This window comes from Cryptomeria japonica, chromosome 6 (assembly GCF_030272615.1).
Source record: "Cryptomeria japonica chromosome 6, Sugi_1.0, whole genome shotgun sequence".
Lineage (NCBI taxonomy): Eukaryota > Viridiplantae > Streptophyta > Pinopsida > Cupressales > Cupressaceae > Cryptomeria > Cryptomeria japonica.
The window spans coordinates 141431800-141446514 of NC_081410.1; the positions used below are offsets into that span (position 1 = coordinate 141431800).

The 14715-nt window shown below is 34.7% G+C and overlaps 1 protein-coding gene across 1 annotated transcript in view; it reads right to left on the bottom strand.

Annotated features, from left to right (window-relative positions):
* LOC131061569 (uncharacterized) overlaps window positions 1–14715 on the bottom strand; it is a 160411-nt gene that overhangs the window by 80910 nt on the left and 64786 nt on the right. Inside the window, exons 12-19 of the mRNA XM_057995310.2 lie at window positions 14304–14549; window positions 13656–13703; window positions 13353–13505; window positions 11352–11525; window positions 11064–11126; window positions 10779–10889; window positions 10553–10636; window positions 10377–10424 (exon numbers count right to left, since the gene is read on the bottom strand). Coding sequence (XP_057851293.1) covers window positions 10377–10424; window positions 10553–10636; window positions 10779–10889; window positions 11064–11126; window positions 11352–11525; window positions 13353–13505; window positions 13656–13703; window positions 14304–14549 — 927 coding nt within the window. The remainder of the gene's footprint in view (window positions 1–10376; window positions 10425–10552; window positions 10637–10778; window positions 10890–11063; window positions 11127–11351; window positions 11526–13352; window positions 13506–13655; window positions 13704–14303; window positions 14550–14715) is intronic.

Here is a 14715-nt window from a genome sequence, read left to right on the forward strand (position 1 = left end):
CTTAATATTTTGTGAAATTTTAATTAGCCACTTGCTTGCACATGCAGATATATTTGCATAAGATAACTTGATGCACTCTCCTAGCCTTTGAGAGATTTATAACACATTTGACAAATTGCTTAGGCAAATGAAACGAGTCATTCATAGAGGGAATCCCATTGGGATTTTAGAAGGAGCATATTATGACCATCATGACACATTTATGGAACACTATGAATATCCCACCTCATATGGCAGCCTATTCTCTAAATCCCAAATGGTATTAGCTAGGCCTATTTGAGTGCCATCATATAATGATGAAGAGATGAAAGAAGAGCCCATGAAGGCCCTTTGAAAAATGTGTAGCAATGAGGAGTCTAATATACTTTGCACATAATGGTTAGCCTTTGTTAATATTTAACATCCAACCTTCATCAAACTAGAGGCGAGGACATATAGAGTTACATTGGCTCAAACTGACACAATTAGATAGTCAATATGGCATGGAAAGGGCACACCGGAGTTGAGAATACTTACCACTCAGCTCCCTTCACGAGTTGTTGATTCCTCTACTACATAGAGGAATTGCTCTTAAATTCATTCAACCAATCAAAAGGAACAGCCTTACCTTTAGATAAGCAAAGAAGTTGGTGCTCATGCATAGTGCCTTGTGGCTCCAAGATTGACAAACTCCTAAGTATCATCAAATTCTAGCCACATGTTGGGATGTTGATCATGAAAATGCCACACAAGATAATGAGGAGAAGACATGTGAAGGATCAGTTAGGGTTCCGCTGGATAAGGAAACTCCTCATAATGGCAACAACTCAAACTCAAACTCTGATTTTGATGGAGTGTTACCAAACACTAATTCGGAATAGTTACATATTTCTATGTTTTTTGTCTTGTAGTTGAAAGTCAAAATTTCAGTCTTTGGGCAATATGTATGCACATAACAACAAAAGCAATTAAATTTTGTTGATTTGTTTAATGACTCTGTAATGTCCCTTTTCGATATTATCTTGTAGTTTGCCCTAACACAAGGCTTCGATATTTTAATCAGATCTGCTGCAAATGAAAATAAATCTTCTGCTGTTTGATCTGTTGTATACTTAATTTATTATGACTGCCCAATCTGATCTGATCAATGATCTGCTTATACACTTTCTTAAAGTCTGATCATAAAATCTGATTTCAATGATTTCAGATCTGCTTATGAGTCTGCTCCTATTTGATGCTTGCTTTTGAATGGACTGCTGTATATACTCAGATATTTCTGTATGAGAACTCCCCTTTTATTCCATTTGATCCCTCTCCCTTTATACCATGCAATTCCTCCAAGGAGGGACAACTTTCCCAAGAGCTGTGACTTTTGGAAGGGATCAGCCCCTTCACCCAATAAACTTAATTTATTTGAATTTTAATTTAACTCCCCCAAGAGGTAGCTGCATCAAAGGGCGTCACTCCTTAATGAGGATCTTATTTAAAGTAAATCGGCCCTATTAAGGGAGGTGATGCTTCTTAAAAGGGGCGGACCCTAAACAATAATTTAGCAGGTCAGCCATCTTGTAGATAATTATTTTTCCATACAAAGAGCAGACAAAACAAAGACATACCACAATAAAAATTTATCAGTGCCACCAGTCCTCATAGGGTAGTATTCATGTTTCTCAGTTGCAACATTAAATGAATCAGATTATATGCTTAATGGTTATATTTTTAGTAGTGATTTGAATATAAATTCTTTATGAGTATGAAGTATTGGAGTTAGAAAGTTATTTGAAAAATAGTAGATAATTATTTTTGGCCTCTTGTTAATAATTATTATTATCATATTTCTTTATCTAATTCGGCCCTTCAAATATTACTATTATTTTATATACCAGTTGGCCCTACCATTATTAAATATTGTGGTTGGCCCTTTGCGATATACTGCTTAGAAATTACAGACATTTACCCTAGTCGGCCTTCTAGGTTATTATTCCCTCAGTTTGCTATTTATAATTGTTGCAATCTGGTTCGGGGCATGACAGACTCGCATGTCAAATCTCACTAGGATGAATTCCTTGTGTAATGTCCCCTACTAGGAGGCTGCCCGATGAATTCCTTATGTAATGTCCCATACATCATCATGCCTATTAATCAGGACACCAAACTAGAGAACAATTAGCATTCATAATACAGTTGATAGTTACTATGCTGAAGCCCCAATCCTTCCTTCTTTTCTAATCATCAACCCTAACGTTGGATGCGGAACTTGTTAGGGGGCTAGGAAAACCATTCTCCACAAATAGGCCCAAGGGTTTCAGGAACACCTGTCCATACCACCTCTTCGACTCCCTAAGGTTTTCGGGAACACCCGTCCATACCACCTGTAGACACATAAATCTAACCTCTTGGGATTCACCTATTTTGGGAGGTATTACAACTGCCTTTCCCTAACAAAACCAACCTATCCTCATGAGGGGAAATAGGGAATGATTAAGGATTAGGCAATGAGTATGCTATTCTCTCATGTATTATGAATATATATGTAAACATATGAAATTAAGCATAATTGTTATATAAATCTGATTAAAAAATATAAATCTTATTATTTCTGGTATATGTGTGTATGAGAATATGTGTAACAGTTTATACTATAGGCCATATATCTGTCCTTTATTCCTAATAGAACTCAAATATAATATTCTATGATAAGCATTTAGTTTATAGGAGAGATACAGCATACCAATCTGCTGTCACAACAATGATTGCAGTAGTATAGATGATCTGCCAGTAAATTAATACTCTGTTCCTTCGATGATCTTCTCTTGTGTTCTCCTTTTTATATCCTTCAATTGGCAATAAAGGTTATGTCTCTTTCCACGAGCTGTAACCTCCCTAAAGGCAGTGTCCCTTCAACTAACTATTTCCTAACTTAACTAATGAGATGGCTGCTGACTATCGCACTTGTTCATTTATTGCTATACTAATTGTTACATTGTTATATGGATGGCTACACTCAATAAGTTTGTGTTTTGGTGATGCTTTTCATACTTATTAATTTATATCTGTCTTTGTTAAGGGAGCCATCCATTCTTTATATTAATTGCTATTTTAATTATACTAACTCCTATCACTGCTTTATGAGTAAATAATCTTTACTTAACTTGATCAAGGTTTAGTCAGCCATCGTATTATGATGATGTTTGCTTTCCTATTGTTTATGGTTAATAATCTTAACTGCTCTGAGCATCGTCTTAAAATGAGTCGATGCATATTTAACAAGCAAATCTTCATCATTTCCTTTTAACTGCTCTTAAACATGTCTTAGTAATTAAACCACTGTTTTTATCAATCCATGCACTGTCTATTAATAATGTTTTCAGATCGCACTTTCTAGATAAATCGTCTTGTCTCGAGAATTCACGATTTTTCTAAGGTATTCTTATTCCTTTATGGTGGGGCATGACACCTTATCAATTTTATCATATGGATATTTGAAATTTCCTCATATTTAAAATTTTCCCCATTTTTTAATAGCCATCCCTTGTCATCCCCTAAAAGATGGTCTCCCAAAAACACATTTGCTCATTCCTTGCCATCCATACACCAAAAGATGGTGGAGCACAGGCTTTTTAAACTTAATTTTATTTTAGTTCTACTCCACCCTACTTGAATCTCTTTCCCTTTTCCACCTTCATCATTGGTTCCACATATGTTCCAACCAAACTTCTAGATTTCACAGCACAATCCTCAAGTAAATAGAATTGGAGTGTTAATTCCCTGAGATACTTAGTGCTTATTAAAATTGTTCTTGGATGGATAGAGCCTAATTCAATGCATCGCTAGCTACTTTAGATATTCATCCAAGTCATAATGGTCTTAATAATCACACACAGCATTTCGAGGGAAAATCCTTTCCAAAATGCGAAAGCATGTTATAGGCCTAACTAAACCAAAATAGTTACAAATAGTCACTACCAAGAGATTGAACCTATCACCTTGATGGTATACATCCTACCAAATTTTCCCATGAATCCATATATGAATAACCTAGCACCTTATTCATTCATTCCACTTTCCAATTTTATATTTTTTATATTATATTCCATATGTTAAAATTGCAATATATCACATATGTAATTGATAGGTATGTGACATCCTACCATCATCTTTGCGATCACTATTATTTTTTGCCATACCCTATGTGCTCAAAAGATGAATTTGATAATGTTTCTTACAAGGTGGGAAAAGTCAGAATATTGTATGAAGATAAATACTATCACTATTGATGAACTTGTCCAAAACACAATGGAAAGTAATCATCAACATTCTTAGGATGATGTATGAAACTAACCCGAAAATTGATTTAATATATGGGGTCATTTATAGCATCAAGCTAAGTCACCGCATTCGAATTCGATTTCGGCAACCACAAAATTCGGATGAAATTCGGAAAGGGCAAAAAATTCGAAAAAAAAAATCGACATTAAATTCAGCTTATATAATTTTTTATATATAAATAATATATCCAATAAACTATTAAATTAGTTTAACTATTATTTTTTAAAGAAGAAAGATGCTAAATTTAAATTTATTATAGTTAAATATTATTTTTTTATAAAAAAATTAACATAAATAATATAACATTTAAACTTTTATTGACATCTAAGTCAATATTTGAGTTAAAAATAGAAGTTTTGACAGCATATATTTTAAATGTTAATAGAATTAAAACAACAGAAGAAAAACGTAAGGGAAAAAGTATTTTTAAATGAACATAAAAACCTAAATGAAAACTAAAAAATGAGATTCTATTCATGCAAGTCTTTCAACGGCATCGAATTTGTTGGGTCACGCCAGGCTTGCAGGGTGTTAAGTTTTTTGCGTCGGAATTGTAGGGCATCGGGTTTTAGTGTTGAACTTGTAAGGCATCGCTTGGGCGTGTTGGGCATCGCTTGGTCATCGAACTTGCAGGGCGTCGCCTCCGGTCAGATTTGCAAGGCGATGCTTGGTCGTGTTGGATGCCTTCGTTCATGCTTGTAGCTTCTCCAGCATCGAACATTTATGAATAAATAGACCCGTGAAGGAAGCTCACGGTTTTTAAAATACATTTTTTTATTAAAAACCCTACCCCATTTACCGTGTGAACTTAAGACGAACTTAAACGAATTTTTTTAGGGTTTTTTTAAATTCGTTGAATTTCGAATCTCATGGATCAAATTCACCGAATGCAATGACTTAGGCATCAAGTGTCTAATTGACAATATTTGGATGTAAGGAAGAAAGATGCTTGCAAGTTGATATAACTATATTTATAAAAAAATCATGCAAAGCAATTTATTTCAACTTTCTTGTATGTCAAAACCTTCAATATTACCTGATTTGGAAGAATTATGGGTGTAGGTTCATTTTTGGAAACAGAAATGCTTTGAAAATGCATTTGGAATGCCTAGAAACATTTTCCTCAAAATTTCTTCATTTGGAAAACTCTAGTTGAAACTATTTTCCAGATAATTCTGACTTGTTTCATGACATTGTGGCCTCTTTCTAAAATCAAGTTTGGTAAGCCTAACATCATGATAATTGGTACCTTCAAGGTTGCTCTTTGTGGATTTTGGTTCCACTACAAAGAAGAGCCGATGCACATTGCAACAAATTACATCTAGTCAGTTATGTTGTTACAAAGACATCTTTTAGCTTGAAGCCTATTTCACAATTGTATCTCTATAAGGGGCATGTATCACTTTCTATTTTGGTTCAGCAATCTTATCAAATAGATTTTTTGAATATTCCTTTTAAGTGTGTGCCTCAACACCATCCTTAAAACCACCATGTTTTATAAACTCTAGAGGTTTGCTACCCTAGACTACATCTGATGAGTGTGATCATATATTCGAACCATAGTTACAAGACTCAGACTCAACGAGCTGATGTTTTACTTGACAAATTTTTAAAAATATGAAACTTACAGATATTTTAAGGATTTAAACTTTTAGTATGCACCAACTTCATCTCCAGGTAGGATATTATGGTTTAAGTAACTTTCATCCAATTCATAACAAATGTATAGTGGTAATCACACAAGGACCTAGAGACCAAGTAGTCAGTAGGATAACCTCCAACACACATTATGTTATTTTGGAATTCTGCATTTTAAGCCTACAAGTCATTTACATTTTGGGAATTTTCAGTAGTAGGCCACCAAGAACATATATGCATGCTAGTTTAGCATTGGGTTGGGAGCAAGATCAATAGCATTCGATGACATTTGAACTAGTTTAAACTATTTTTGTATTGTGTATTAAACATGCCATCTTGCTTACCTGAGAGGTCAATTGTGGTTTACACATTGATTCAGCATGATTTTGGATCATAAATACCCAAAGAAAAAATGGAATTCTGATGCATTCCATGTCATTCTTTTTGGTATGATATGGATTGCCTCAACAATTAAAGCTAAATTTTGATATAAAGCATTATAATTCCATACTGTGATTTCATGCATAGTCATATTGTTCATGCATTTGTCATTTTCTTTGCTTATTTCAAGATAAAATTCTAATATTTCTAGTTTTTTTTACGTAGACTGAAAAAGGCCCTCGTTCTTCATCAAATACCACATCTCAACAGAATATGAGAAGATCAGTGTCAACATCAATTAGCCGATAAGCCTTGTGAGTGTCACTGTAGCCTATGAACATCAATTTCTGTCTCTTGGAATCCAGCTTCATGCACTTGGTATCTGGAATCCAGCTTCATGCACTTGGTATCTGGAATCCAGCTTCATGCACTTGGTATCTGGAATCCAAACATATGCAATAGAGCCAAAAACCTTCAAATCACCGATTTTGGGCTTTCTACCAAACCAAGCTTCCTCTAGGGTCATCTTCTTAACATCTTGCGTGGGAGGGTATTAAAATAATATTATATTTATTCTATAATGGTCATCTTAATTGTCATCTTTAGTTCTTTTTTTAGTGTCTTAGAGTTGAACTAGCAGTCACTATATTTAGCGTCAAATTTATCTTCCAGTTAATGGTTTGTACACTATCTTGTAAATCTCTATTTAAGGAGCCTTTGTCTCCTTTGTTAATACATCGATTATTTGAGCAATCAATTTTTCATGGTATCAAAGCGAAAGATCTTTTGATGATTTTTTAATTTCGTGCTTTGTTACTTGGAATTTTTTCCATAAGTTTTTTAATTGATTTTTTCATTAAAAAATCATTGCTTTTTTGTTACCTAAATTTTTCAGAAGTTTTTTACGATTTTTTACAAAAATTGTGGGTGGATTCTCCACGTGGATTTTCTAAAGCTGGAAATTTCGAGGGTTTTAGTGGTTGTGGCTTCGAAAATCGCATCAGATCGCAACTTTTTTTCCTTTGCTGATTCGTGGATCATGGGTTGCTGTGAGCGATTTTTCGCACGTTTTTTTTGGGGGGGGGCACCATTTTGTCTATTCATGCATCATTTTATCTATTTGGCTGCAACTTCATTGTTCGGGTAAGTGAATAATTTTACCACGTGAAAAGCGTTTTTGTGGCTCTCTGCGACTTGTTTTCGCAAACTGCATTTTTCTCCACACATTTATGCTACAAATCGCACAACGTATTTTCTCTGTGACTACGCGTTAAGTTTTTTTCTTCCATGCGCACGATATGGCGAGTTTGCTGAGTTTTTTGCATGCGCAGGCTCTTTTTTTTGTCGGGACGCCTCTCTAAATCCGCACGAAGACTTTTCTGATCTAGGTTTTCTACCGCAATGTCTCTTTGCGGGGGGGTTTTGCAGTCTTTATTAGTGGCGGCCAAGAATGTCTTCTTTGGCTTAGTGCCTTCAACGACTTTGTTTTGGGATAGATGACGTTCTCTTTGCTTGCAGATTAGTGGCTCTTGTCGGTTACCACCGTTTTTGCATTGAGGCGAATTCAATTGAAATTCTCTATTTTCTTGTAGTGACAACTTATTTACATGTTTGGCTTGAACGGCTTTTATAATTTTCCCTTGAAAATTATATTTATTCTATAATGGTCCATCTTAGTTGTCGTCTTTAGTTGTCATCTTCAATTCTTTTTTTAGTGTCTTAGAGTTGAACTAGCAATCTCTATATTTAGCGTCAAGTTTATCTTCTAGTTAATGGTTTGTGCATTGTCTTGTCAATCTCTATTTAACGAGCCTTCGTCTCCTTTGCTAATACATTGATTATTTGAGCAATTAATTTTTCAACATTGAAAGAGATAATATGTTTGACCACTACCCATCGATTGAAGTCGTCAATATGGTCATGCCTTAAACAACTCATCCTTTCCACCAATAAGACACTTAGGTGACTATGGGATACAAAATTCCACTTAAGTACCTTGTCACTTTGCTTGCCTTAGCAAATATGAGTAGCAGATGTTATGTCCAGCTTGAAGACTTTTATTCTCTAAATATTTCATTACTTGAATTTATCTATTAAGTTCTAACATAATTGAAGAATGAAAATTAACTTGTTTCTTGGACTGAATATGCTCTTGAGATTTCACTCAATTGAACTGCATGTGCAAATTTACACCAATTCTTATAACATTTCCACTTTGCCCCTTAAACTTCTATGGAACATAGATGGATCTATGGTTTCACTCTACATGACACGACCATAGATTGCTCTATATTCCAAACCACGAAAAAGACTTCCATATGTCATCTTGTAGACAGATAAAAAGGATAAATGTCTAGAAAAATGATAAACCAATCTTATAAAATGTAGGCACAAATCTTCACCAATATCTAAGAGATTATGGCTAATATTTTATCCCTTACATTGCAAGAGATGTTATGTTGGACCACTACCCATTGATTGAAGCCATCAATATGGCCATGCTTTAAACAGCTCATCCTTCCACACCAATAAGACACTTAGATGACTATGAGATACAAAATTCCAATTAAGTACCTTGTCAACTTCAATGCCTCAACGACTATGAGTACCACATGTTTTGTCCAACATGAACACTTTTATTCTCTAAATATTTCATCAATTCATTTATTAAGTTTTAACTTGTTTCCTAGACTGAATATGCTCTTGAGATTTAAGTCAATTGACCTGCATGTGCAAATTTACACCAATTCTTGTAACATTTCCACTTGTCAAATCATTTGGCTTGTTTTTAGTTCGCCATTATAAATAGTCTTATGCAGAAATGATGCACAACCACATGAAACGGAATAATAATCTTCAGACCATGGTTTAATCTTTGTTCCACAGGAACACATTCCCACCCTTCTGCACTCCATCCCTATACTTATTTCCCACTCAAATGTCATCCGTAGAATTTTGGCGATGCTTCCAACCATTCTCTTTTCATGCTCTCACATTTCCCCATCCCCGCAAAAGGTAACTCACTAAAACAAGTGGTTTATTGAGTCTTCAAAGTTAACTTATAATTTTGTCTTTTTCATTCATATAAAGCTCAATTACTGGTTTGTCCCCTCCTATGCCCAAATCCGAGACTGGTTCGTATCGGGTCTAGATTCGGAGCCGATTGGTTGAGGGTTCTTTTCAGGTGTGTACGAGCAACTGCACATTTGTCCCGAACGAACTTGCTCAAACCTCTGAAGAATATGGGAGGAAAATCGTGTGCCTTACAGCAAACCTAGTGTATTCAGCTTTATGCAATCTCTCTGTGAAAATCTTAGCCCGCCTTGGCAATATACTTGACAATGTTAGGTAAGAAGATGAGCATTCCACCAAAGGCATTGCAGCCGAGGTTGAACAAGAGGTCGTGGTAGGCCTTGTCCCTTGGAAGATCCATGTCTTTTACTGCCACATTGACAACCACCAATCTATGATTGTCTATAATTCCCAGAGAAGAGCATGAAGGGGAGTGGATGGAGTGTATTGTGAACTTGTAAAATAATGCGAAAAAAAAAAAAATGATATGTTAATAAAAATTGTTAATATTACAAATTAATTTTTAATAATGATTTTGTTATTATTATATAATATTACATATTATAATTGACATTATTAATATTATATAAGGTCTATAAATATTATGATACATAAAAAAATTACAAAATATTATATTATGTCTTATATTTGACCGAACGTGCAAACTGAACCCTCGAAACTGAAACGGAACCAGTAACTTAGATATGAAGTTACTGGTTTGGTTAAAAATATATCCCAAAAAAAAATTTGACCGAACGTGCAAACTGAACCCTCGAAACTGAAACCGAACCAGTAACTTAGATATAAAGTAAAACTCAATTTGAAAAAAAATAAATTGTCTTTTTCACCCACCCAAAGTACAATTAAATTCAAAATCAACAAAATTTTGTTCTCCACTCACATGAAGTAACACACAATTTGAAAATAACACAGTTGATGAGCAGAAATACATTGTACAGTAAAATTGAGGATCGAACCTCATCTTTTGATAATGATGACAACATCGGAATTAGAATTCCTGCATCCTGCAATAACATATGAATTTTAGTACCAGAAATGTGATGCAACACTGCAAAGTAATGATTTCTTTATGCATCATCAAAAGCTCTTAAAACTGCATATTTGTCGAAAACAGTTAGGTACATTAAATAACCTTTAGTTTGGTCTCATATAGCTGTTTGACAGTCTCAATCAGGTCCTTAGAAGGGGTTGTCCCTTCTGTCAAAATATGCAAGACCTGATACCAAACAAACTTCCAAAAGGTTAACATCTCCTACTAGAAAACAAAAATCTTAAATTAGCTGTAGCAATAAAATTCCTGCATGCATGGACTATTTCATATGAACAAAATAACTGGGATAAAACAGAAAGATAGGAACCTGCATAAGAATACTTTCACTCCCATGTGGAGGATCAGAGATGATTTCAAGCAATTCAGATGATGAGGAACCAATGGCCCGTACAAGGGTAGGAATGTGCCGATGGACTGCCTGTACCAAAATACGAGTTACCAAAATACAGTTAATACCATCAGTCTTACAAAATAACAAAAACTATGAATCTATGCAAGGTAATCAGAAACAATTGCTTCACGCACAAATAATATCTAGAAAGTTACATTTGTGAAACAGCATTAAAATACAATAATAACTTCCAAATCAAACCTGTTTCACAGCCTTTGGTGCTTGTCCATAAATAATGAAAACCTTCTGAAGAAGTCCATGCTTCTGCACATGCAATACACACAGCAAAGAAAACAAAAAAATCTGTGAAACTAAATAAACTCTGACAATAATACGAAAAAAAGGCAATGTCAAAGACAAGAAATTGTTCGTGGAAGAAAAAAAGCATGTCACATCACTATGCTTCAAGGAATCTATGCACACCTAAACATAGAGAAAACAAAGATAACTGCCTGCATTAGATTTTATTCTAAGGGTCAATTTTAAAACCTTTGAACAAAGAGCAAAGTACAGTGACATGCAACGTTGTGCTTTTGCCATAGACACTGTAGATGCATGTCGAGTAACCTGCTGTGAATCATTTTCAGCAGTGTTTTCTATGGTAAACGCTTTTCCTTCTGTTACAGATTCTTCTCCATTTGGCATTTTCTTCTGAACATTTTCCTGAAAAACAAACACCTAATTAAATAAATGTTGCTTCTAATAATAGTGACAAATTAGATAAATAGAAACTCATAGATTTATACTTTGTCAAGTGAAGTAAAAATTCAACTCCAACAGTAAGACATGTCCAGACTCAGATAGATATTGTCAAGAAGCACTGCCTCCATGATGAAAGAAACCTTCAAAAAAACAGTAGGATACAACTATTGTGGGTCATTTGTCATCATCAGACATCACCTTATCCAATTATAGCTCTTTCTATGAATAAATTGCATTGGTATTGAGATTTTAGTCCTGCACTAGGAGGTAATGGCATAGCTTTACCCCTTCTATAAAGCACAATCACAAACAAGAGATGAAAATAGACTCAAACTCTTCTACTGATAGCTAGAGCAAATCTCAACTTGGACAAAAAACTGGTACAAATGCCAGTAGCACTATGTTTGAAGTGTGATTGCTTATGAAAACAACCCTGTTCTGCAAGAGGCTCAAGACCATAGTGGAACATGGCTACGTGTATCTAGGCAATGAAATTATTTATTTATCAAAGAGCATGCAACCCTAAACCAAGAGACAGTGCATTTATTGAATTTTGCTAATATAACAAAACCTATACAAATTAATTTTACAGCTTGGAGACTGCAAAAGAAGATTATAACTGACATGAATTGGTCACTAAATGTTAAGTGGATGAATTTTTCTATGCAAAGGAGGCAGAAAACATTACAGCACTTAAGTTGTGCACTGATCTATAACTCCCTAAGAAAGGAAACTCTCCAAATCTGAAGTCTTCTAAACTATTTATCTCACAGCACTTTTAATTACAAGACATTATAGAGCTGTGAGCCCATTGCACTTTGTTGTTTGTTTCATTATATTTTATTACATATATGTGCCATCTAGCAGTGCAAATGTTCCTTTCGTACATTATGTCCAAAACGCACACAACTATAAAGGGGTTAACATAGAGGCCCATCAACACTTCAATGGTGGGATATCAATGATTTGCATACTGATTGACATGGTGCCAAGTTAAATGTCAACGTATATATGTCCACAAATGACCAAGAATAGGTCAAAGGGACTAGAACGTACATTTGTTACAATAACAAAGAACTAGGGCAAAAAGAGGGCCCTAGTCTCAAAGCAAACACAATGAAGCAAGAAAATCAATGGAGACCCATGCAAAGCAATGAAAGAATATGAAGACCACCAAAGCAAGAAACAAAACCATCAAGTATTTGGCATGCATTTTGGAGTAACAAATGGATTGTCATCAATCATTGTAGGTGTACAAATACAAAATCTGAGAATGCTTGTCAAGGAAAGTCCACACCCAAGTGGGGCAGGTTAGACAATCCTAGGAGGCAACCGATTAAACATAAACACTCCCCTAACACTCAAGGTCAAAGAACCGCTAGTGGTTGAAAATAAATTAGTAATGTGAGCTTGCTCCCCAAGACTTGTGTCATGAAAGAGGGATGTTAGGTCCCCATCCAAATCAGGTGCACTTGGGGAGTGATGACTCTCCAATGATGTTGAATATAACTAGGGAACTTGACCTTATGTTGCATGGAGGCATACAGGTACACCTATATGGTCTACTGCTTGGAACTAAAAACATGAAGGAAACAAAAAAATATTTAGCACGCATCATTTCTCTGAATAACTACAGAATGGTACACAGAAACTGTAGCTATATATAAAGGATCCATGCCTGTGGTTTCTGCCAAGAGTTCTTCAGTTGTTCAGGAAAAATAACAAAATATAAAATTTGGGAATCAAAATCTTCACATCATCATTTTGACTTTTCCCATTAAAAGATACCTTATTTATTCTAGAACATGTTTCATCACTTGCTGAAGAATCATGTGTGCCACCTGAAACCTGTTGAGCATCAACTACTGATAGCAGCATCTTTGTAGCAAACTGCTCAATATTTTGTGAAATGTAGTCAAGGGGATAAAGCTTATTAGCTACCTGTGTACAGCAATTAGGCAAAGTTTTAGCTTATACAATTGGAAACACATCCACAAAGCGCAATACAGAAACATTAGGTAAAAAATTTAAATAGAACAAACACTGCACTTTGGACAGCTTGCTAAAATCTCAAAAGAAAAAAATTTATACCAGACGTATGGCCTTTGCTCGTACTTCATCCAGATCATGTACTGCACACTGCAAATAATTGAACTTTAATGATAATAAATTTTATAAAATCATTATTAAGAATAATTTGAAAACAATAAACTAGAAAAAAACAATGACTCTTCAAAACTGGGTGGTATGACTGCATTCTATGATTTTAATATTTAATTCAAAATATCCTCAGAAAACATTATCACCAACATCCACTTTATTTCCTTTCTTGATAATCTCAACTTTTAAGAACTTCGAAGAAAAAAAAAATGCCAAGAATAGACAGATTCTGATTGTTGATCACTATAATATTGGAATTCGGAAAATTGCAGAATAGAAATTACAAATTGACAAAAGCATATCTATTGTTCCCATATTTACAATACACTAATGTTTCATGGGAAAAAGAAAGATCAGCAAAACTTCAAACACACCACATTCTATATTGGATTAATAATAACACCTTTCAAGATACCAGAATCATTAATGTTCTCTCATCATTATGTCTTAACATAAGAAATCACTAGAATCCAAAATAACAAAATATGTAAATAGGTACAGGAATTTGAATCGTCTTAGTTATAGTAGCAGAACTGACCAAAAAGAACACCTACCCGAAGCAGCTATTAAATATTTTACCTGCAAAGCAATATTTAAACAGGCATTCCTTGTGAGTGGTCGCAGTAAAATTAGGCTCCAAACAGCACCTAGACCTTGAGTTACCCGATCCCCATTAACCATATCCTTCTCATGATGATCGGATGTACCCGGATTACACAGGCCTTCTAGCAATGTCAAAGCTGATTCAGGCAGAAAAGGTGCTTCACCCAGCAATTTGCTCAACGATTTGTCAGAAGGTGGCAGGGAATCCCGCAGAGCTTGAGCCTGGACACGCATTCAAAACTATCCCATTATGAAGAGATAACATGTGGTCACTATTTAATGGGAAAGCCATCTAGTCAAACACAAAAACTAACAAAATATTTAATAATTACATCATTAAATAGCAAAAATAAGAAAAATAACTTTCTCAATCTATTTTATTATGTTG